The following is a 24975-nucleotide window of genomic DNA, read 5'->3' on the forward strand; positions in this document are numbered from 1 at the left end:
TTCAGGGGGTGTATGTGGGAGTTTAACAGTTTGGATCCTGGATTCCTTTTGGGTTTTCAGAGAGCTTTAAGATAGTTCGACATGCATCTGCATTGGATGACTTTTTCCGGACTTACTAGTTTTAGTAAGTGCGACGACTACTCAGAATGTAGTTAAAATCACCTTGGAAACACTTACTATTTTTAGCAGTATGCTATTTTTAGTAAGTACTATTTTTAGCAATTCTATTTTTAGCAAGATGTCAACAAGCCTGTTCAGATGGTTATTTCCAGCAGGTCAGTTTGAGCAGTTGGTCTTCCAAGCAATTTTTGGTGCTATTCTTGGCAAGGGTTCTTTAGCTCAGTTCAGTGACTTTCTGGCAGGGCAATTCTCTCAGCTTGTTCCCCCATATCCTTGGAGCTTGTTTTGGCAGGTTCAATATTTGATGAAAAATGGTGTTTTAAATTAAATTTTAACTTAAGACAAAGGTTGGACGATTTATTTTAAAGGGATTGCTTAAGTTATATTGATATCTAAGTCATTTCCTCAATTATATATTGGGCGATTTATTGTTGAGGAAAAATACTTTATAAAGTGAAATATTAATAAGGCAAGATGGACAACTTATGGAGAAATAAGTTAATTTTATAATATATTTCACTTATCTACCTTAGATACCACATTATGATTTTATTGTCATTTTTATAAAGTATATTTGCTCCTATGAGAAGGTCGATTTGGAGAAAGGAGAAATGAAATGTAATTTCAAAATAATGTGAAGTGAATGTGCATTTGGGTTTGGTGTTCATTTGGAGGGAATGTGAATTTGAATTTGGAGACACAAAGTCTATAAATAAGAGTGTTGGGCTCTTGTTTTTGGTATCCAAGAATTTTTATAATGAAATGCTGCTGAAATGCAGAGTGAAAGCTTTGGGTAACGCTTACCTCCTAGCCATAGCTTGATTTCTTGCTTGCAATACAGCAACTAGTCGAGTCAGAGACTGCTCTTCATTCAGAGGAGTGGATTGAAGATAATGTTGCAAATTTATATATTAGACTTCTGATTTTTGGGAGTGCTGTAGTGTGTTCGTGTTGCTAGTCGCGGAGTGTGATGAAGTGGATTTTGGGTCGCAAGTCTCAGTGTGTCATTCTCCTTGTACTAAGTATTTCATCTATCTTTCTTTTTGGTTTAGGCGATTCATTTTACAAGTTTATAGAGCTTAAAATGGTGTTTTGGATTTTATTTTTGCAAAATCATACCTTAGTTGGCCATACCATGTGGCTGAGCGCTTTGGAATCCATGCAGAAATTATTGGGGTCGGTTTGCCATGTTTTGTTATCCTAGGAATGATCGCCTACCTCCTAGTGATCATTTGCTTTCAGTTTCGTGTCATTTGGTTAAGAATTGGGTGAGTTGTGAGTGTTTTAGTGGGATTTGGTATTGCTGGTCTGTGTGTTTTCAGCGTGCTGGGAGTCTATCAGAATTAGAGGTTTGGTGTTTGGAATTGATTTTGGGGTGTGTGAGTTCATTTGCAATTGTTGGTCATGTTATTGCACTTGGTTCATCACTCTTATATGCTATGATTCATATTGTAATGCTGGTAGTAGTACTAACAACAATTTCTATTGTTTTTTCTTGTCCCATTGCATAAGTGGAAGAGGCTAGCCTTGCCACCTATCTTTGGAATAATGATTTCCCTTAAATTGTAATCTATATTGTGCATTGTAAAGCTGGTTAGTAGTACTAAAAGCTATCTAATTGGATTATTGCTCTTAGTTCCACGGCATAAGTGGAAGAGGTTGGCTTTGCCGCCTATTATGAATATTGTAATACTGTCCTCCGGCTGCATAAGCGGTAGAGTTGATTTGTAATCTCATTTTCAGTCCTCCCACTGAATAAGCAGTGGAGTTGATTGCTATTTCATTTCTAGTCCTCCCGCTGAATAAGCGGTCGAGTCATTGTTGTTCTTACAATTTGTAGTCTTCTAATTGGCTGGTTGCACCGCCACACTACTGTAGAAGTTCTTACACCCGCTGGATAAGGGGAAGGGGCTGGCTTGCCACCCAGTATTGTATTTGAGATTTCATTTCCAACAATTATTTGAGCTAACGATCCCCTTGACACTGTATGCTCTCACCCTCCCATGCTAGGCTCTCAGTGATCAGAAAGTGAAAGGGTTACATTCAACATTCCCTTTCTACACAAGTTTGATTATTCTAACCTTAACAGGTGAATCTTGTTGTGTTAAAAATAAAAAAAAATAAGGGGGATATTACACTCAGGCACTTTCAGATCTCTTGGTTTGAATTGGCAACGACGCCAAAATGTTTACTACTATATCTGGTAATTAAGTAGGGGAAATAATAATACAAATGGCATTGCATACTAGACACAACAATAAAATATATCTTTATTTGCACATGAAATTATTACATAGAGAAAGACTAGAGATGGTCAGCCAAGGATTACAATTGATCTAACTATACCATACTACCTTTCTTGGCAGTACACAGCATATTTAAAGGACTCAACAATTGCCAAGAGGAACACAATCGTCAACCAACAAACACATAACTACCCAAAAGTGACAACCCACTTAATACAAATAATTAATACATTGTCGAATAACCAATATTATCAAACATAACAATAGGCATTTTATGCCCACTATAGAGGTAAAGCCCTTGATGATGCTCTCCCTCTTCCAGACTATGTCGAGGCTTGATACAGAAAGTTCCAATTAGAAAGCTAAATGAATTGTAATCTTTGAACCTTTATCTCTTCCTTTGCAAATGAAAGTTATCATATTGAATAGCATAATGATATATATTCCATGTTATTGTTCAATAAAAGATTAACTTCTTTTCACATGAATCAATTAGATTCTTAGTATGTTGTAAAAGAAAGAAATTAGTTTTCAATTTCAGCTGAAGTAGTTATGGTTTACTTCGAAATGCTCAAAGTATTATCTTAATATAGATAGCAATCTATTTTCTTTAAAGTAGAGAATTAGTGTCCCGTTACAAAAAAGATCCAATTGATCCCAAAGGTACCATTCCTGTAAGGCCAAGTGGTTCAAAAAGTTACATTCCAACAGCAGAAAAAATTTCTTTAGGAACAAATATATTAATGTACTTAAAATTAAATACTATGCATAATTATACACACTGAATCTGAGTTTTAAAATAAAAGATAGAAAGTACCCAGATAAATAAAATATAATAAAAGAACAAAAATGTGTCTTGATAAACTGATTAAGATCAATGGAAAAAACGGTTTGTGTGAAAGGAAATACACTTTTCACAATACATCTATTATATATTAAGACAAATATCTTTATATTTGTTAAAACTCACAGTTTCTATTGGGCTCAATGCATATCCAACAGGCACTCCATCATCTTTCTTAACTTCAGACCCTTTTACCTGCAAATAAATGCCTCATTCTTTATCCTATAGTTCCATTTAAAAAGGAAAATGAATGAGATTAAACCTTAATCCAAATAAACTTAACCAAAGTATTGCTTAACTAAACATCAACTACACAATCAGTATGTTATCCCATCTACTGAAGCTCAAACGTCTTAAGTTATGCTCGGCTTCTAATGAATATAATTGTGGTATTATATAAATGTATGATTAATACATTATGTATCACTAAGTGTCATATGCTCAGTTTGTTTATTTGAAATTAGCTACCAAAACCTTTCTGACAAACTACTTATTTTCTTAAAAAAATTAAGAAATATTCACAAGTTTTCTTCTATAACATTTCCCGAAAAACATTGAGCAAGAAAACTGCTTTCAATAATTTTACACGTGTAAAATTTGAGCTACCTGGATCTACGAGACTCAAAATGGCTTTGAAATAATCATAATGAAAAAAAGAGAATAAGGTCTTTTAGCACCAATGCTTTCAATTCGCATTCATACCTATCCATCTATAAGTGTGAAATACATGATAATGAGCTTGAGCTTGGTAAACAGTAATCAAGTTCATGTATTTCTCATGAATATAAAGCCTAATAAATTGAATACAGCTTAATAGTTGCTTTAACTCAGTCATGATGAATTCATTAATTAATTAGATATTCCTAATGTAACACACCAAGTATCTAACTTGACATTTGAAAACAATGAAGATTCTAGGGCTGTTCTTGCCACAATTTGCTATTGCCCTATCTTATTATTTTCCCTGAAACTCTCGATATTACCAATTCTGATAATATGAAAGCATAAATCTGTTGTATTCATACAAAACTTTCCATACAATGTTGAGTTTTGAGTCAAAAATTTGCTTTGTAGAGGTCATTGCAGGGTTAACAGCAAGATCTCGGGCTTGTTTGCCAATGCTTAAATCTTCTTTTGAGGCCCATCGGCAGCAGCAATGGTGGTTCATCCAAGCATGTCTATAGGTTCTGAACAAGGTTAGACCAAAAGTCTGAATTTTTAAGATTTGATCATGTAACACTCATGAGCACGCTAATCTGAAGAAACCGTCAAAGTTCTGACAAGTTCAAAAGCATTTCTTTGAATGGAATCCGTACTTTTCAGTCATTCTCATCTTCAGCAAGTTCAGTTATTTCGTTTGCATGGATTTCAAGATTACTTCTTCAATTGACATCATTTACAGCAACTTTTTCAAGTGGAACAGTAATCTTCTGATGCATAGGATCAATAAAGGCATTTTCAGCAATCTCCTCGCACTTTGAAGGACTGATTTCAATCAAGAAAGGACTGTAATAATTGTGTGATAAATTTGGTGCCTTCTAATTTCAAAAACTCAATTTGCAGGCTTGCAAACACAGCTAGGGATTTGAGATATTTTTCAGTAATAATAAACAAAAGCAGCAGGTACACACCCTAACAAGATAGCTGAAATTTGTAAAAGGTGAGAAAATGTTCAAAACCCACAAACACTTAAGTTCAAAATCCTCAGTGCACCCCACAAACACTTCTGTCCAAAATTTAGTGTCATAAAATTGTCGACAAGAACATCCAGTAGCTGCCCTATTCAGATTTAAAGATTAAAAATCATAAAAACAGGTCTTCAAACCACTCTGATGCACACCATGAGGGTGATGCACTATTTGTTTTAAACTTTGAAACATCATAAAATGGCCATTTTTTAATGTAAAAATGCCCCCCAATTTTTTAAAAAATTTGCCCATCAATAGGTTGCCATGACAATGATTAATAAGAACTCTCTGACGATATTAATTTTCTGATTTCAATTTGTTCAATATTTCTTGCAATGTGCTTTACATTGCTCATGAAGAATTTGACATTTTAATGAAGCATAACAATAGGAAATGATACCATAATGAAACTAGCAACTAAACCGATCAAAATACCCCAATAATGAAGTCCTACAGAGTAATTCAGATTTGTTGCAAAAGGTCAAAGAAATGGAAAGTCTTCACAAGCGCTGGAGATGAATCTCCATAGCCAATTTGCCAACCTCAACTTCCACTATGCTGTTAAAGGACCATAATTTGAAGAGAACAGGTCTGCTACAACTATGTTTCAGTCTGCAAACAGCCTTGAAAAGCTCCAAAACCACTCTCAAGTCTTCACCTGGCTTACTCTCCAAGAACCACCAAATGAAGGAGAAACTCCGACCATTATACCACTGCAAAAAATGATAGGAAAGGCCCTCCAAGTGATGTCAGAACACTCCAGCAAAGGTGCAAGTCGGATTTTAGGCACCAAAGATGGGTGGCTGACAAGATACTCCCCATAACCCCTCCAAATCAACCAAAGACAAACTGAAATTTGTTTCAATGTCTTCCCAACCGCTGAGCATCCTCAATCAGCTAATAAACTGCCCCAAAACCAACGTATTTAGCCTCTTAGGCTCGCTTGCCCCAACAAATGAATGGTATGGCCTACTGTAGGGAATCAGGGATTACACCTCTTTTAAAAAATTCAAACCGTGCTATTTGCTGCCTCGAATCTAGTTCAGTCTGGTCACCTGGCAGTCAAGAAACTTTTAGAAATGTACCCACAAAAAGTTATCACCTCACCTAACCCTATCGTGCAAAAAGAAGGGTTCAACCAGCTCACTAAAGGTGTACGGCTAGGCCAAGAAAGACACCTGCAACTTCTGAAAACACAAGACCGAAACCCCAAAAATCAATGCCAATAAATACCAAAAACTCACTAATCAGTTGACCTCAAAGATCTTCATTGCACAAAAACACCTAAATCCGAAATCTTCATTTAAACTATTGTGTTTCGTGAGTCAAAACACCAGACCAGCTAGGGTGGGCCTCTCATTGATAAGGTTTTTCATCCTCAACAATGCCTAGAAGAACATTTTTGTTCATTCTAACATCTCCTTAAGAGTGCAACTCTAAATAAATAAAATGAGTCAAAACTCCAATTAATATAGTTTGTAGGAAATAGGGCATTTTAAAATTCAAGTATTTTATTTCCCTTGAAAAGCCCCCCTTATCATTTTAAAAAACAACTTAAGTCCTTTATAACAGTTAGGCATCCAACTTTAGGGACCAAACATAACACTTTAATATTTAAACACTAAATTGAATAATTAAAAGTCACTTTATTAATTTAGTGTATATATTAAATAGTACCATTCTGCTGAAAGTTGTCATTGATGTCAAAGGTATATAGATGATTGGTGTTAACGTTTGTAGCTTCAGTCGAATGATCATTTAGAATACATATAATATATGTTGATTAATAATAATATATTATTATGTTATATTATATTATTATTAATCATATAAAATTTATTATTCAATATTAATCTATTATATTATTCTAAATTAATAATTAATTGATGAAACATTATAATATTGATTAAATTATTATAATTAAAGGACAGACATATCCGTTCAAGGACATGCCTCTCCAAAGGAATATATATAGTATAATGTTATTCAATTTGAGAACACATAGAATTCCAAAAATGCAAGTATCAAATTGAATCAGATATATACATTAAAATACATCCAATAAAACCTGGGAAAATCAACATGGTATCAGAGCTTAGGCCTGTGAAGTTTAATTTGGAGGTTGGAGAGGGTTGGAGAATTCAGTTTTTTCTAGAATTTTCAGTCTGAAATATGCCATTGTACGGCCTTTGGATGCCCTCAAAATGAAGACTATAATTTATGGATGGAAAGATCTGTGTTTCTAGTTTTCAAATATGTTTATCTCCAAATTTGATTCAGTTTTGTGCAAGATATGACGACTTTGGTGCAGGTCACTTGAAACCCTACCTAGGGTTAGCAGTTTTGGGAAAAATGTCATAACTTTTGTTTTAACCGTTGGATCTGGCTATAACTTGGAGGAAATGTTTGTAATTAGATTTTCTAACATCTCACCAAAGAGATTGGATAAATTTGGTAAATTACAAAAGTTATTAACGACTGTGTGTGGCAAATCATAATGAAAGTTTTGATCAAAATTATGAAAATGATCTACATCATTCAAAGGGAATTATGATGAGAGATGACTCATGCGTGATATTTCCTATATGGGCTCACCTTATTAAAGGAAATGTTTTAAACTTAAGATAAGTATTCCATGTTTTATTAAGGCACATGAATTATTGAGTTTGTAATTTATGCTATAATATTGGCTAGTAAAATTTTGTATGCTTCTATCATTGGTATTTCTATTCGAGATAATTTAGTTTATGAGCTATTTGTAATCTCTCTCTGACATACCTTCAAGACGAAAGCACAATAAAATTGAATTAAAGGGAGAAATAAATTGATGCTTGTAAACGAATTGATGATTGAGACCAGATGCAGAGGGAGTCTGACATTTCAAAAGAGGACAAGACGTTGATACAAGAACTTGAGCTTCAGGGGGAGCAGATGGTTCAGTCAACTTGTGACAATTTCGATCATACTGATTGAGAGGGATTTTCACTATTGAAGGTGAAACACTTATGAGGTAAAACTTGATTCAATTGATTATTATACTAATGAAATCATTTAATGCCTTATGGGCCCTGTGTAAATCATAAGGAAGTGACGACTTCCAAATGATTTCCACTTGTATTTTTGAGGTTATTGGAAGGTGACGATCTTACAATAACTTGAGCTTGTGGATAGAATCGCCGATAGAGGCAATCCACATGAGAGCTCGTGGATAGAATCGCCGACTGAGTCAATCCACCTAAGAGCTTGTGGATAGAATCGCCGACTGAGGCAATCCACGTGAGAGCTCATGGATAGAATCGCCGACTGAGGCAATCCACGTGAGAGCTCATGGATAGAATCGCCGACTGAGGCAATCCACATGAGAGCTCGTGGATAGAATCGCCGACTGAGGCAATCCACGTGAGAGCTCATGGATAGAATCGCCGACTGAGGTAATCCACATAAGAGCTTGTGGATAGAATCGCCAACTGAGGCAATCCATGTGAGAGCTCATGGATAGACTCACTGACTGAGGCAATCCACATAAGAGCTTGTGGATAGAATCGTCGACCGAGGCAATCCACGTGAGAGATCATGGATAGAATCGCCGAGTGAGGCAATCCACGTAAGAGCTTGTGGATAGAATCACCGACGGAGGCAAATTCACACCTTGAGACTATGGTCCCCTGTGATGAGCATCATATGGTTGATGAAATTACTCCCAATATCATGAGATGATATTTTTGAGTTATGGTGAATATCATGTGCCTTGATATTCTTGTTTATACCATACTTCCTGATATCATAGTGAGATAATATTTTCTCTATTCCATAATTAATCTAGACTTAATGCATTTGCATTGATTTTATCTTCCCTAGCTAAGAGGGAGTGTTAATTATGTTTTGTGTAGCTATGGTGAGGGCCATAAGTGTTGACATGGGAGATCACTACACATTCTGTCTAATCATCCTCCCTAGCTAAGAGGGAGTGTTAATGTTTGTAGCTTTAGTGGAATGATCATTTAGAATACATATAATATATGTTGATTAATAATAATATATTATTATGTTATATTATATTATTATTAATCATATAAAATTTAATATTCAATATTAATCTATTATATTATTCTAAATTAATAATTGATTGATGAAACATTATAATATTGATTAAATTATTATAATTAAAGGAGAGACATGTCCGTTCAAGGACATGCCTCTCCAAAGGAATATATATAGTATGATGTTATTCAATTTGAGAACACATAGAATTCCAAGAATGCAAGTATCAAATTGAATCAGATATATACATTAAAATACATCCAATAAAACCTAGGAAAATCAACAAGTGGCAATTATTGTCATTGATATCAAAGGTGTATGAAGTATGAACACAATTGATAATGGCCAAAGGCCAATAATCGCAGTCCAAAGGCTAAATCAGTTTTAGATCTCATTCAAGGCAAGTTTATTAATGTCATATTCATATGGCATTTAGTTTATGCAAGATGGCTGACCACCTTTTGTTTTGCATATAATCACCCAAGTTAATATAAATATAATTGCCCAACTTGCTTCAATGATATGGAGGACGAGGAATCTAATTAATGGAGTGGCTGTTAACTTTAAAGACGGTGACCATGTTAAGGCAGAGATTAGGATAACAAATTAAAAAAGAAGGCAGCAATTCGTTAACAAAGGATGTCTCCCTTGAAGAATTGCCTCACACATGAATGGTACACCTCTTGTCATAAGACCATGCAATGATGGTATAAAGAGAAGATGAATGGGAAATAAAAGAAGTTTTGCAATGAAGATTATTCGAATCTAAGAAGATATAAAATCCGATTGATTTAAAGATAAATAAAAGAATTTTTAAAAGGGCAATCAACATAAAGGAACAAAAGGTGATGTCTCTCTTCATGAAGTGGCATAAGCATATGTAGATATAAAAGATGATTGTAAAATCGACAGAAGTGTTGAATGTGGATTAATAAGATATATCATATATACACTAGCAGAATTGTGATGCAAAGAATATATATATAAAGATCACAATAAATGTTTGACGGTAAATAAAATGTTCAAAGGCAACGATTAGTATTTTAAAGTTTGTTATTAAAGAACATACCCATTCAAAGGGCTCTCTATTTCCTAAGAGTTGCATTTTTTATGAAAAGATAGAGTTATAAGATGTGGGTATGACTTGTGAAGGAGAAAAGTGTGTGGAGATTAGAAGATTATATCATATGTAGACGAGCGGCCTTGTATGAATATATATATATATATATATATATATATATATATATATATATATAAACTTATGAGAAAGGTACATTTATCTATGGCAGAATTGTAAGAAAGTATATGCAGATATAATAGAGATGTATGTGCAAATATAGGAGAATGAAGTGAATTGAATATCTAGTCAAGAGACATGTTGAAGTGCTATGACCACTGAAGAACTAATCAAAATGAAATAAGAGCTCTGAGCGGAAAATAAAGATATATCATTCAAACATAATCAGATTTATTAATGAAGAGATGTGATTAGCATATGGAATAAAGAGATATATTTTTAAAGGTGAAAGGAGATGTCTCTAAATGAAATTGTCTGTCTTGAAAAGATATAAAGAGAACATTTAGTGAGGGATAGAATGTATGGGTTGAGCAAGAGTTTTATTATTAATACACCAACAGATCCAAGTTTATGAAGCACAAATCTTAAGTAGAATATTTGAAGATTTTATGAAGGAATTGTGAGGAGCGTTATAGTGAGTTTAAAGGCCGATATTATAACAGATATATGCGTGATATTGTAGCAGATTTGTAAATAGACTTATAGCAGAATTTTGAGAAATTTATGCAAGAGGTTTGTGCCTATCATTTATAGGAGAGATCGGTGTCTCTCACTAAGTTGGTGCTTAGCTATGGGGGTTGTTGCCTCCAGTAGGTTGGTGCTTATGAACTAAGGAGATTGGTATCTCATATGGGTTGGTGCCTACAAAGTTCTAAGAGGATTTTATATATAGGCAATATTTTACCATGGATTTCTCCCATAAGGGTTTCCACGTAAATCTTGTGTTCTCCTTGCATTGCATAATTGTTACATCTTATGTTGTTGTAATTGTACAATTAATATTCTTATGGTATTAAGTTTTGAAAAAGTAAAATATAATTGTTATACTAATTCACCCCCCCAGCCCTCAATATAACCGTGTGCTCATCACATTCACCTTGCGGAAAAACTCACCAAGACACTGGAAAAGGAAACCAACCATGCCAAAACATAACTAATGAAGGATAATGGTTGGATTCAAAACAAGAACTAACTCTAGATAGTAGTGTTCTCCAAGAATTGAGGAGAACAAACCCAAAAAAACCCAAAAAGACTAGTGCCGAAATGAAAACTTGCTATAAATAGCAATGCTCTCTAAGGACTAACAAGAGCCAAACCAGAATAACCTAGAACAGTTGATGCCAAAACGAGCACTTACTATAAATAATAGTGTTTTCCAAAGGCTAAGGAGACAAACCCAGAAAAATGAGTCATGTCACCAACTACACTCCAAACCATTATCAAATGCCACAAAATACCCAAAACTGAGCCAACGCTCACAAAACAAGAAGGCCTAAAAATGGGGACATTACAATAAACCCTAGAGTACACTTACAGGTAAGATATGCTAAAATTTTTACAACTAAACAAATGGACAAATCTTGTCTTAGCACATCCCAAAAGGCCTCATGGCCAAAAAGGTGAAAAAATAAATTTGGGCAAGATTGCTTTAGGCATGCACCATAGGGGTTTAGCCCAAAACTCAAAAAAAAAAAAAGAACCAAGCTACTCATGCACGCTCCAAATGGTGTTTGGTTTAAAAGTTCAAATATAAAAATAATTGTGTACATTACCATCTCGAGTGTGAGCCATTAGTTGTTTTACCCAAAAGTTTGAAACAATAAAAGGATGGCTTAAAGAGTATGAAATGTGCACTATGAAGTTCTTTGTCTCTAGTCTGAAATGTTCAACAAACATGCAAGTTGCAGCAGGTTTTTGGTTTAGTTTCATGGGTGATTGTTGCAAACTTTAGACAGAATTACAGCAATTTTATCCAATTTTGATTAATCAAGATCATAAAACAGCATCATATAGTATATTTGTGTTAGGAAGATGTTGATGTGCTTTTTAAAATTTTATGCACCTCGAACACAGAATAAAATACCAAGGTATTCTATCCTCTCTTGAACAAAAAAACTTTGAATGCTAAACAAAGAGATCAATCTAAGCAACTCCAAGGTTTACAATGCGAACTATGTGGATCAATTGTTGTGGATAGACTCAGTGAAATTGATGTGATATTGCTGGAATCACAAGGAGACTTACTTTTATGAACTCCTGGAACGTGGAAACTAACTCAACTTGGAAAATAAAAGACAAAAGGGGAACAAGGGTTTAGAGATCTTATACTATCCTTAAGAACAATGATGACAATGGATGATACTTAGACAAATTCCCTCAAATCAAGTCTTGCTTCATCATGATGACAACAACTACACAAGACTGATGCAATCTTCTAAGGAAATGGGAGATTTGCACACTGCAAATACATCACTCAAATACCCAATGCTGGCACAACTTGAACAAGTATCCACAATCGTACTTAGCACAATTATGAGGTTTAGGCTAACTTTACATTGTGACTTACAATCAGTAAACCACAAAAAAGTATGAACCAAGGAATTCATCACAAAATCCTCATAAGCATCCACCATGATCAATGAACTCTCATTAGACTCTAATAAGTAGAGACCATGCAACATGTTGAAATAACACACCAAAAGCCACCATATTTCCAATGAAAAGTATGTTGATTACAACAAGCCTTGGCAACAATCTCTTTTCCTCCTACTCTACTCTAGCTACTTGCTATCTAATGTCTATAACATTTACAAATGAAAAGGCTAGGCCTTTTATAGAGATCCCATTACAATTCAAGGGCCGGAATTCATTCTCAAATCAATGGCCAAGATTCAAACATAAAACCCTAATTAGGGTTTGTTACAACAAAATAATTTCTTAACCAATGAGATCATTACAAGATTTGGGATGCATGCCCATCTTGAATTCTAACCAATGAGAATTGAGGTTAGGTATATGAAACAATATTTGCTAAAGTGCCATGCGCCACTAGCTCCACCCTTGATACATTGAATTTGGACATCTTGACATGGAAAAACCTGAATGGTTGATGATGAGTAGGACGCCACCTCAATGTGCACAACATGTAGATTATCACAAGGAAGTGTTTGTGATGGGGTAATATCTCTTGATACTCAACATTTCCAATTGTCGGATGTGATAAGGGTTGGAAATATTCCCAAATTGCATAATCTTTTGATGATCAAGAAAATTCTCTAACTTTGCTTAACTCTTCTAAAACTCTATGCTTCCTTGATCACGCTCACATCTCAATCCACTAACTTGGAAATCATGACCGTCGGTTGCACCATCTTGAATTTGTTGTCTTAGATTGTTTCCTTGTTGTACTAGCAACGATTCCTGGAATTCTAAAGGAAATTCAAGATGCAAATTTCCTTCAATACCTTGATGTTTGTAGGGTGTAGAATAATGTTGCCTCTTCCTTGCATGTATGAGTGTGATCTCTCCTTTATGCCTAGAAGTCTTGACTTCTTTGTGTCACCATGATGAAATGAAAGATTTGTATTGAGCTCCTCATGTTGCAATGCTAGCCTTGAATGTCTTGAATCCCTTGGTGTTGATCCCTATACTTGCTTTGTAGTGTCTTTCCTTTAATGCCCCTATGTGATTAAAGTTGTGATGATCTTTATGTAAAGCAATGTTGCCTTCATCTTGCGTCATTGAGTCATCCTCTTGCACATGTAAATATTGTCCTTGTGTAGCCTTCTCCAAGTTGCATCTTTGAAAATATGATGATGTTGATTCTTGACTTCTTTACTTGTGTTGTCCTTGTTGTAGTTGCACTTTCTTCATCTAGTAAAGTTCTTCATGTTGTTGAGCCTTGATGTCAATCTTTCATGCTGTTGATGAATCTCCCCTTCACGCCTCTAAAGTGTTCTATGTTGAATTCTTCATTTGATTCACCTCCTTGGATCACTCGATCTCCAACCCAAGTTTTGAAACCTTCCTTGCTCATACTGCCATGATGTTGTAGGGTTCCTCATGATGCTGACTTGATTTCTCCATTTGCCTCTTTGCACAAATTGAAACTTGACTCCATATTGCCATTGTTGTAAAATCCTTGTATCATTGAGGTTGTGAAGTCCCCCTTCTTATGCATCTCTCCTTGTATCAATTCTGAAAGACAAAGAAGACATGGCTTAAATTATGATTGTGGATGAATCATGAAAATAATTATGACAAGAACTGAGAGTTTGCACTCAAATTCATATTGATAATTATTGTGAAACACTTGAACAAACCCCCTGAAAATGTTTATACAGGTCTAAAAATGATATTTCAACCTCAGCATTTTCTTGTTTCAAATCTGGAAATGAGGCTTTAAATCTAGAAATTGATTTTGAAAATTATTCTGAAACACTTTCACTTCGTACCTGGAAATGACCTTTTCCATTTGGAAAATAAAATTTCAATCCTGATTTCCTGATGTTTTAAGTCTGAATTTAGGATTGATTGGCATTTTCTTTTAGGACTGTTTCCTCTGATCTCCCTTTCTCCTCTACACTCTGCCTCTAATCTGCCTGCATCCTGATAATGGTTCATATCTCCTTGCCTGGAAATGAATGGCTTGCCTTTAAGCTAGACCTCCTTACTTGTAATCACTGATTCTTGTTCTGCAACTGATTTCGTTCTTGTTCTGCTCTTAATTTTGCACCCCAATTCGCTTTGAATCAGAAACAAGTTCTCGTGTCATCCTTTATACCAAAGTTTTAAAACTCGGACTCACCACGAACTCGGCAAACCAAAAATTTGGACTCGGACTCGGACTCGTGAAAGACTCTGCAAGGACTCGGCAAAAAAAAAACCGTAGTTTTACAAAAAAACATAAAGAAATTAATGCATTTAGAGAGCATAAGAGCCATAATTGAAAGTTTGAAACATTACACATGTCATGTGATCTACAAATGCGCAATATTTGAAATTTGAAATGCTAAATCTAAATACCCAGATTTCTTCAATGCTAATTATGTTGTTATATGGAGCCTAATTAGACTCGGAGGTTAAATTTTCACTACTTCCATTAGCGCAATTTCCCCCTATATTTTGCAACGGGGGTTTGGAGGCAACGCCCTCAAGTTGGGGTCAAGGGGCATCACCCCTTGCCGTGTCAAGGGGCAGCGCCCCTTGCGAGGCCAAAAATACTTTTATTATTTTATAAAGGCGTCGGGTGTTATTTTTCTATTGGCCCACGTCCAATTAGGGTTACACTGTGAAAAACAACCCTTCATGACATATTTCACTCCCTCAGTTGAGTTTTAAAGCTTGCATGACGTTTTTTTTTGGGTCGCGCAAGTCCATCTGAAAGACTCGCGAGTCCGTGGAAAAGACTTGCGCGAGTCCTTGCAAAAGAATCGAGAGTCTTTCAAATGGACTAGCCAGGACTCGCCTCGCGAGTCCTTGGCGAGTCGACTCGTGGCTCCCATGGACTCGCAAGTCCATGGCGAGTCCACGAATTTTAAAACTATGCTTTATACACATCCCCTTCAAGAGTTATGCCCATTAGTTAGGTCGGCTAGGTCTATTAAAGGGTCTTGGTCTTCAAATGTGGTTGGCTGGCTCAGACTATAAATTTCATCCTTTGTTAGCAATTTGAAAAAAAAAAAAAAAAAATCTTCCTAGGTCGATTGTCTCTAAATGCACCCTTTGCCTTGTAAAAATAAGAGTTAAATGCTCCCCCTCAACACACCATTCAATCCGCACTTCGACATTATTTACTTTCTGCTCTAATATTCAATATTCATGCAATTAGGGTTTGACTCAAACCCTAGACAGGTTTTAATTGGCGGAGTTTAGCTCAATTTTGCAATATATCCTTGATCGGAGATTGTATGAGTTGTGTATTATATAAGGTCGGACTTCTTGAATATTTTACAATGTGGCAAGTCGGACTTTTAAAAATTTTTGCAATGATATTCATTAGATGTTGGAATTCCAAGTGTTTTTGCAATAATCCAAGTCGGAATTTGATTTAGTTTTGCACAAAAGAAAGGTTTAGGTTGGACCTCTGAGCAAGTTGTGCATAAATAGGATCGGAATTTTACAAGCTTTTGCACAAGATGGATCGAAGTTTGAATGGAATGTGCAATGATCAACATTATGCTAAGTCGGACTTTTTCAAACATTTGCATTGGATGGAAATTGGAGTTTTTCAAGGTTATGCACTAGTGCTGATCGGACTTCCATTAAGTTTTGCAATGATAAAGCCAGGTTGGAGTTTCAAAATATTTTGCATTCTTGAAAGGTCGGAGTGAAACAAGTTTTGCATTGATACAACTACATGAGGTCAGACTTTACTACTGATTTGCACTAATGAAAAGTCCAGGTCAGACTTTCAACACAATTTACAATGAAACCAAATTGCAGTTTCCCAAGTATTTCCAATGAAATCAGGTCAGAGTTTCAACTTATTTCACATTGTGTATTGATCCAAGTCGGAGTTGAAACAAATTTTGCATTATACTCGAGCCAAGTCGGAGTTTTACTGAATTTTGCAATATGTCAAGAGAGGGCGGACTATTGTTTAGTTTTGCATTCTTTCCGAAGGCTACCAGAATTCTTCATTACTTATGCAATCTTCCAAGTGAAGGTGGACTTTGCTAAAGATAAATAATATTGCAATCCACAAAGGAAAACTTTCATGAAGATTGACACTATTTGCAAGGCAAAGTTTTATCATGATTTGCAAGCCTCAAGTTAGCCATGTCGGACTTTAGGAAAACTTTGCAATCAAACACAAAGGCAGAGTTCCAAAATATTTTGCAATGCCTTCCACCCTAGATCGGAGTTTGAACAAAATTTACAATTTGCAAAGGCTAGTCATATTTTGATGAAGACTTGCAGTCTTCTTGCCCAAGGTCGAGGTTTATGAAGACTTTGCAAAAAATCATGATCGGACTTCTCAAAAAATTTGCATTTTCCCCATTTTGTGCAAGATTGAACTTTGGGTCAATGGTATAATTTGTATACCAAGGTCAAACTTTAAGAAGTATTTCATTGATTCAAATTCCCATTCATGCGAAATCTCCTAATTTGCTCAATCACTTAGCCTCAAATGCAACACTAAAGCCTTATAACCTCGACACTACACCATCACTAAGTATTTTGACAATCTCATTTGTTGCTCTTGACAATTCTAATGTTGATCCTTGACATTGTAGAGCAAGATCGACAAGAGAGACTTACAATTCCTAATGGATCGCAAGTTGATTTTCCACTCAACACTTGAGCAACAACTTTGCAATATTGCAATATTAACAAGCCTTCGTGATTTCATCATCAAACATCATTAATTGATTCAAACATACCCTAAGGACGAACCTACACTCTTAAACTTACTCCATCTCGAGCTGCCCAGACCCAACCCTTTCATAAGCAAAGGATAAAAACTCGAACTACTACCAAGCAAAGCAAACTAAGAAAAAAAACTACGCTAAAAAGCAGAAAAAACATCACAACAAAAGTGAGGGTTAATAAGTACAACAAAGAATTTTCAACCTACTCAGATTCTGATTCAACTCCAATAAAGCCCTTGCTATTTCTGACATAGACTCCATCATGGAATTTTGGACCTAACTAATTCCTTTTGAGTTCAATTAATAGTTTCCCACAAGTTCATTTATTCTCTCTTGCCTTGTAATCTCCCACCCTCTCTTGAACACTGAATATTTGAAAAATAGAATAAGAACACCTACTTGTTCTTTAATTAGATTAATATTACTATGTCTTTTTGAATGTGATCTTTTAGAACTAGACAGAAGTTGCAGAAGATGCATGTTTTTTTGTTTTGAAGAGTCCATCTTAGTTATGGTTTTGCAGCATATATAGAATGAATAACCAGCTTAAAATCAACTTGTGTGCAAGTCACTGAACTAATGATTTGTCTGATTTTAAAAGATTTACAACATATAGGTACTATTGAAAAGGGTGGCCAGCTTGTAGTTTGAGCCTTCCAAAGAATTCAATTAACCATACCCGATTTTGGAATGACTATAGGTTGTTGGTGGAGGTGTCCAAGCGCTTGCTGATGACCAGCTTGGAACTGAGTTAGCAGCCAACCAAGTCACTCAGAAAATGATTTGCAGCAGCTCCTTCAGTGATGACTTTCCACTCTTTTGATGTTCCCTTGTTTTGCCACAAGTAGTTCACTAGCTCACACCAAATAAAATATGTATTTCTCCCAGAGAAACGAGACTCGCCCGAAATCGCCCAAACTCGGCGAGTCCGAGTCCGAGTCAGGCCAAACGTGTCCCAGGGGCTCGGACTCGGACTCGGCCGAGTTTGGAGAGTAAACTCGCCAGACTCGCCGAGTTGGCAATTTTGGCCCAAAATCGCCAGACTCGGCGAGTCCTGAGCCCCAGACTCGGCTACTAGCTGGGTTAATAAAATGACAAAAAAAAAAAACATTTTAAAAAGTAATAAGTTTTTTTGGAAGGGCGAAATTTGACATTTTGGTCTCTCCATCAGGATTATTTTATGGAATAACATTTAAGTATAAGTGACATTTCCTTATATCTTTCTTCTTTCTTATACTTTAAGTTATATTCCATATATACTGTCAGGATGTTTGAGAGTGGTTTCGGGCCTCTAGGAGTTATATTGCAAAATCTAGTTTTTGGAGGATTCTTCAGTTTTCCAAACTTAGTCAAATTTCAGGATCAGGACATTCCAGACTTAGCCAAATTTCAGGGCATTTGAAGATCAGGATGACATTCCAGACTTTATCACTCACCAACTTGACCTAGCTTGGACCTTATAGAATGATACTCACTCACCAAGCAAGACCCAATCAGCAACAAGAGCAAAACCAGGTCCTAAGGAAGACTCTCAAAGAAACCCTAATTCAGACTTGTAATAAGTTTTTTTGGCCTCACGGGGCGCTGCCCCTCGACCTCGCCCTGTATCGCGACAAGGAGCGCGCAAGGGGCGCTGCCCCTTGACCCCACCTTGGGGGTGCTGCCCCCAAACCCCCGTCGAAAAATATGGGGGAAACTGCGTCGATAGAAGTAGAGAAAATTTAACCTTCGAGTCTGACATTGATTGGATCGACTAGGTAGATATAGAGGTTGAGACTGTAGCCATGGCAGAGGAGGAGCAGAGAGCACGAGCACAGACAGGAGATTTAGAGGCAGATAGTGACACGGATGTTCTTGATGTTGGTGAGCATGGCATGGTGTCACGGGGAGCGGCTATGGCAGTCGAATCATCCAGGACCTACCTTAGACGCCTTCGTAGGGGGCTGGGGCCGGAGGGTGCAGGCTCCTCTGAGCCATAGACTTGTAGTTGTATTTACCTTTGGTATTTGTATGAAACATTTGATGATGATCATATGATGACATGGATTTTTTATTCCATGAGTTTTGTAATATTGTATACATTTGACAATATTTATATATCTATGTTTGTTATTTTCTTCAACTACAATTTGCGTTTATGCTTATGTGATTGATGTATACTTGTGTATGTAATCAAATGAGCCGAGTTTGATGATGTTATTGTGTCTTTAAGGTGTATTCAATAAAGGGTGTCTGAAACAAGTTTTAAATATTTAAAAATCTCTAAATTTCTTGAGTTTTTCACTATCCCGAGTCCAGCCGAGTCTGGAGCCGAGTCTGACGCCGAGTCCCGAGTCCGAGTCCGAGTTGGCCTTGCCGAGTCCGAGCCGAGTCCGAGTCCCGTTTCTTTGATTTCTCCTCTTACTATTTCAAAATTTATCTTTAATGGTATGGCCAGCCAAGCAAGCTGCTTAGAAAATTGATTATAAATCACTTGAAACTCCCAAATCCCAACGCTGAAACCTCTTAAAGATTTCTTCTTGGACAGCCAATTCTTTTGCAACTTGAGCATAGCCAATTTGAACTCTTAAAAACCTTCAAAATGCCTAGGAAGGGGTCAGCTAGGCAAGCATTCAGGTCAATCAGAAAATACGTTCCAAACACCTTCAAAACTTGAGTCTTTGTTGTTGCACATTACAAAACCTCTTCTCTGCAGCCCTAACCCACCATGTGCACTTTGGAACTCTTTGGATTCTTAGTTTGACAAGAAAGGGAGCAGTTCATAGCAAGCACCTCACTCAGATTTTCTGTACCAGCAACATCTTCCCAACTCTTTTCAAGCACGATGAGACTCCTATATTGGAATCTCTCACACACACCCTAAACTGATCTCTCACAGTTGCAGATATGAAGTTTATGAGGGGCTACATCCTCACAAACTTGGAAAAACCCTAAGGTTGTATAAGCTCCTCAATGAAGAAGAAGTAAAATCAGCAAGCATAGAGAACAAATGAGTCTTCAATGATCTTTTAAAACCTTTCCTCAAGTCACCCTAATTAGGGTTCCCAAAAGGACTGCCCACTTATGTTTCTTAGTTGGGATTAATTAGATTTTAATCCACTCTTAGCTGTCCTGAGCCTATTTGGTCTTTTTTCCCTTTGATCTTTTCCTCATACGTGTCCTCTTCCTCTTTCTAACTTACTCTCTCACTAGAGTTTGGAGTAGACTTGGAGAATAAGATATTGTTAGGATATAATCCACGTGGCTACCAACCAAACCTCCATTGCCTTGACTCGCCCAATTGATGTCCTCCATCCCTTCTATCAGCCTACAAGGACCCGTTGATAGGCTAACACTTAACTAAAATGGCCTAAGTAGAAGGGGACATTACACCTTGGTCACCCACAAATTCTTCTTCCTTTCTTATTTTTCCTCTAATGATATTTGAATTCTCTTGCACTAACTTGCATCAAAAGATTAGACCTTCCCACATAGGCAAGAAGATCCCTACTCTAATACCATTTTAATGTTGCCATCTAGAATTTCTAGAAATATGTGATTATTTTTGTATTTTTATGATATTATTTAAACTAAATTAAATACAACTGAAAAAATAGAAAACTCAAAAACAAGTACTCCAAATCCTCAACTTATCGGATAACTTTTTAATTAGACTTGAATTGTATTACATTAAATCAAGAGTTGATTTACAAACCCTAGCTTCTACCAAAAAAAGCGTAATTCTGCACCTATAATAGATCAACAAATTTACAAACCCTAGCTTCCGCAAAAACAAATGTAATTCTACACTTATATTCAATATCAAAATCATAAGCTTTTAGGCCTGTTAAAGGGCCTAAGGGGGTTCATCATTTGATTGACGAAACTAGGAGAATTAAGTGGAGTCCTCTGAAGCAAGATTGGATAAAGGTGAATTTTGACAGCGCTACAAAGGGAAACCCAGGTCCTACTAGTGTAGGTTGCGTGCCTAAGGATTGTGAGGGCAGAATTATAACTAGTTGTTGCCGAAGGCCAGGATGGGGATCTAATAATGAAGCTGAAGTGCATGTGGCCTTCCTTGCAGTTTGTATGGCAAAAAAGTTGAATGTGAACAACCTTCACCTGGAAGGTGATTCTCAAATCATAGTGAATGCAATGTTGAGCAGGTGTGCAATTAAGTAGAAGATTGATAAAATCATACAAATTACAAAGAATCTATTACAAAGTTTTAATAAGTTCAAAATCTCCCACGTGTTGAGAGAAGGTAATTCTGATGCTAATGCCCAAGCCAACTTGGCATTCTCCCTTCAAATCGGGGAAACAAAGTGGTCTGATTTGGCCTAGTAGTACCATTTGATGTACAATGGGCAAGTAGAGATTCAAATTTGAAAGGCAATTACTATCCGTTAGGTCGCGGATGTTTGCCATATTTGGTGAAGATAGTGTGAAGTGTAGTTAATACATCAATCATATTCATAGGATCACATTTATAAATTGTCATGATGGGGTGGTAATGGTGGCGCTTAGAGTTTTGTCATGACCCTACCTCATGCGACTGGTCATAGGGGGATGCCCGAGGTTGAGTTGTTGTACGCATTTTGCATGGATTGGCCAAGGTGATGGTGAGTTATAAGTGCAATTAACAATTTCAAATTGTTACGGGTGGTGGATGTGGTCTATGTGATCGCATAAAAATTGCATTGTTTCATGCGATAAGGCAAGTTCCTAATCGCAACGAGTAGTCTGTATCTACTCAACAATAAAGATGACTAACAAGTCTCAAGCGAATTTATTGCATGGCAAACAACAGGTTGGCACCAACTTTTAAGGATATTGGAGCCGAATAGTGTCTTACTTGTCTATGCTAAGGCGCCAGACTTACCAAATATCGTCTACGAGAATATTGAAATTTGAATCCTAGGTGGGAAGTATAGGGGCATTATCTAGGCAAATTTTTCATTGTAGACCACCAAACCCATGGTGGCCTTTTGGGGGAGGATAATGGATGAGCATTTATCTCATGTGTTTAAAATTGCAAACCAAACCTTTCTGAACAATGTTAAAATTGTGCAAGGGGGTGAATATCTAAAGGCCCAATATCGATATCAGACAATATCGATATTGCCTTCCTGTTTATGGCCTGGTATATAGAGCTTTAGTCGAGTGAGAGTGTCTTCAGGCTCATTAACTACGTGAAGGATGATTGGTGTTGGGGCCTTGCAAACCTTATCAGTATGGCTCGTCAAAGTGAAGGATTTGTATGTTCGAGAGGTGACTGACTTCATGTCGATGAATTCATTCCACCATTGCGGCCCTTCCTCCTTTGGAGTGCCAATGGCAACAAGGAGGTGAGGCAAGCCTCTGCTCAAATAGGATTACAAGGTGTGAAGGACTTCCTCAAGGCCAGGGAGGCCCAAATGGTGCGTGAAGAGGTGGCGAAGTGGTTGCCAAGGGACGAGAACCAGGTGCAAGCAGAGGAGGCTTCCCCTCCTAGAAAGAAGCATGGAAAACCGGTGGGTTCTTACAGTGCGAAGCGTCATCAACTTCTAGTTGGGGGCTCTTCCTCGAGGGTGGAGAAACCGAGTACGAAACCTGGGGAGTTGGTGAAGGTTGGAGCGACAAAGGGCAAGGGGAAAGGCATTGTACTATAGAATTTGAGCTCCTAAATTGATAAGTGTCTTCTTGATGTTACTATGTTTGTAAAGGGGCTGCATGCCCATTTTGTATAGACTGATATGTAGAATATGGATGGCTAGGGCTAGATGGTTAGGATTTCGAGTAGATGGTTAGGATTTAGAATATAGGAAAAACATTACTTCTACCTTCTTAACTCATTCTTTGCCTCATCTGACAAACTTGGCTTCTTAGGCCGCTCCATCTAGAAAGGTCTTTTGTCTTTTTTTGATGGAGGGAACTTATACTGAAATTTTTATTTTGGAGTAGAAAACTTCATGTTCCTAGCCCTCTAAATGGCAACCTAAAGAATGGTAGGCCTTAACCCAACCATGGAGAGGTTTAGATAATCTCTCATTGAAGAGCATCATTAACCTCCTCCATGATACATCTAGAACCATAACACCTAGTCTCTAGAACTCTGAAATGTATGCATCAAAGGTGCCACTCTTCTTTATCTATGCTAATTCTCGAAAATGGAGCTTTGGATCCTTATTGAACCTATCTATAAGCCTTTGACCAAAATCAGCATAGGAAGTGATAATGATGTTCCCCTGTGTCAAAAACCCATGATACTACTCTTCATATGCTTCTCCTTCCAAATGTAAGATGCAGTATTTGATGGCCTCTTTCTCGAACATGGGATTCAATGATAGATAAGTATCCAACTTCTGAATCCAATATCTAGTTGTGCATTTACTTGAACCATCAAAAGCAGGAATAGACAGCATACCCAACCTCCTCCCCAAGTCCTAGCTTTGAGGACCTCTATCTCCCATGGGCCTATTTCTTGGCTTAAGTTGGAAAAAATCCGATAACGACATGGTGGCATGGAATTCCCCACCTAACAACCAGTACTCATGTAACCAATCCACATTACCCTCTTCTGTATTTTATTAGTTTCCCCCTGCCACAACGTCATTTTGCGAAAAAAGTAGGCATCAAGGGTCTAGAAGTTGCTCCACTAGCAACCTTGAAGGATTATTAACAAGCATGTTTATGTTACTAACTTCATCATTGTTTCCCTCAGTGCCATTATTGCCTCCATTGTTCTGATTTGTGTTCATATTTTGCATTGTGTCATTAGCTGCACTAACTTCTGCTATCAACTAGCAAAATCACTTAAAATCTGCATTGTACTACCCCCACTTTGGTCTCTTATGTCAACCATATTTCATCTAGCTCCTTCAAAAAAATCTGCCTCTAATCGCTCTATTGGATCATTTGCCATTCTTCTAAAATAATATCTGTGAGAACCCCCTGGCTGCATAAGAAATTTCTACTAACATAAACTTTCTCAAATTGCCACAGGCTGGCAAGATACACTACTCTAATACCACTGTTTATTCAAACCCAAAATTTGACCACAATTTGAATCTTTCACACCTTTTTTATAATGCAAACTTTTTGTCAAATAGTTTCTTGTAACAGAAATGAAGAATAATTTCAATTTTGTTTGAACAGAAATCATAAACAAAAATAATAAAACTAATGCCTCAATCTCAAATGTTAATAACATGTTTTTCCCCAACTAAATTACTGAAAATTGTGTGCATCAAATATTTTCTAACAAGTATATATGTTGTTGTAGCAAACTGGTAAATACAATAATAACATACAAAATTTATTAAATTAATACATTACAAATATATTAATTTGTGACCTTTTTGTAGACCTCATTTCAATCCAAACAGCCACTACCAATGATCCCAAACTCCCTCTCTATACTATACGGCACCCAAGACTTTCTATGGCTCCTCCAATGTATGGTACAGTAGCCTTATTATATGTTGCAACTCCCTTTCAAGTGCTACACTAGCCTTAACCTTCACTATGCGCTGCATTGGAATTAACTAAGCCTTAATGCCTTCCTCATGAATCAATTCCTCCATGCTAAGGAATTTAAAAAGTGTATGAACCCTTTTTTGCGAGC

At 36.6% G+C, this 24975-nt stretch overlaps 1 protein-coding gene across 4 annotated transcripts in view; it reads right to left on the minus strand.

The window, feature by feature from the left end:
• Positions 1-24975, minus strand: part of LOC131075735 (pullulanase 1, chloroplastic) — a 356768-nt gene that overhangs the window by 135163 nt on the left and 196630 nt on the right. For all 4 annotated transcript variants that reach the window (XR_009113252.1, XM_058012612.1, XM_058012613.2 and 1 more), the window contains one exon: positions 3337-3405. Coding sequence is in view for 3 of the 4 variants with exons in the window: in XM_058012612.1 (XP_057868595.1) it covers positions 3337-3405 (69 nt within the window). In the remaining variant the exon portion in view is untranslated. The remainder of the gene's footprint in view (positions 1-3336; positions 3406-24975) is intronic.

Source organism: Cryptomeria japonica, chromosome 1 (assembly GCF_030272615.1).
Source record: "Cryptomeria japonica chromosome 1, Sugi_1.0, whole genome shotgun sequence".
Classification (NCBI taxonomy): domain Eukaryota; kingdom Viridiplantae; phylum Streptophyta; class Pinopsida; order Cupressales; family Cupressaceae; genus Cryptomeria; species Cryptomeria japonica.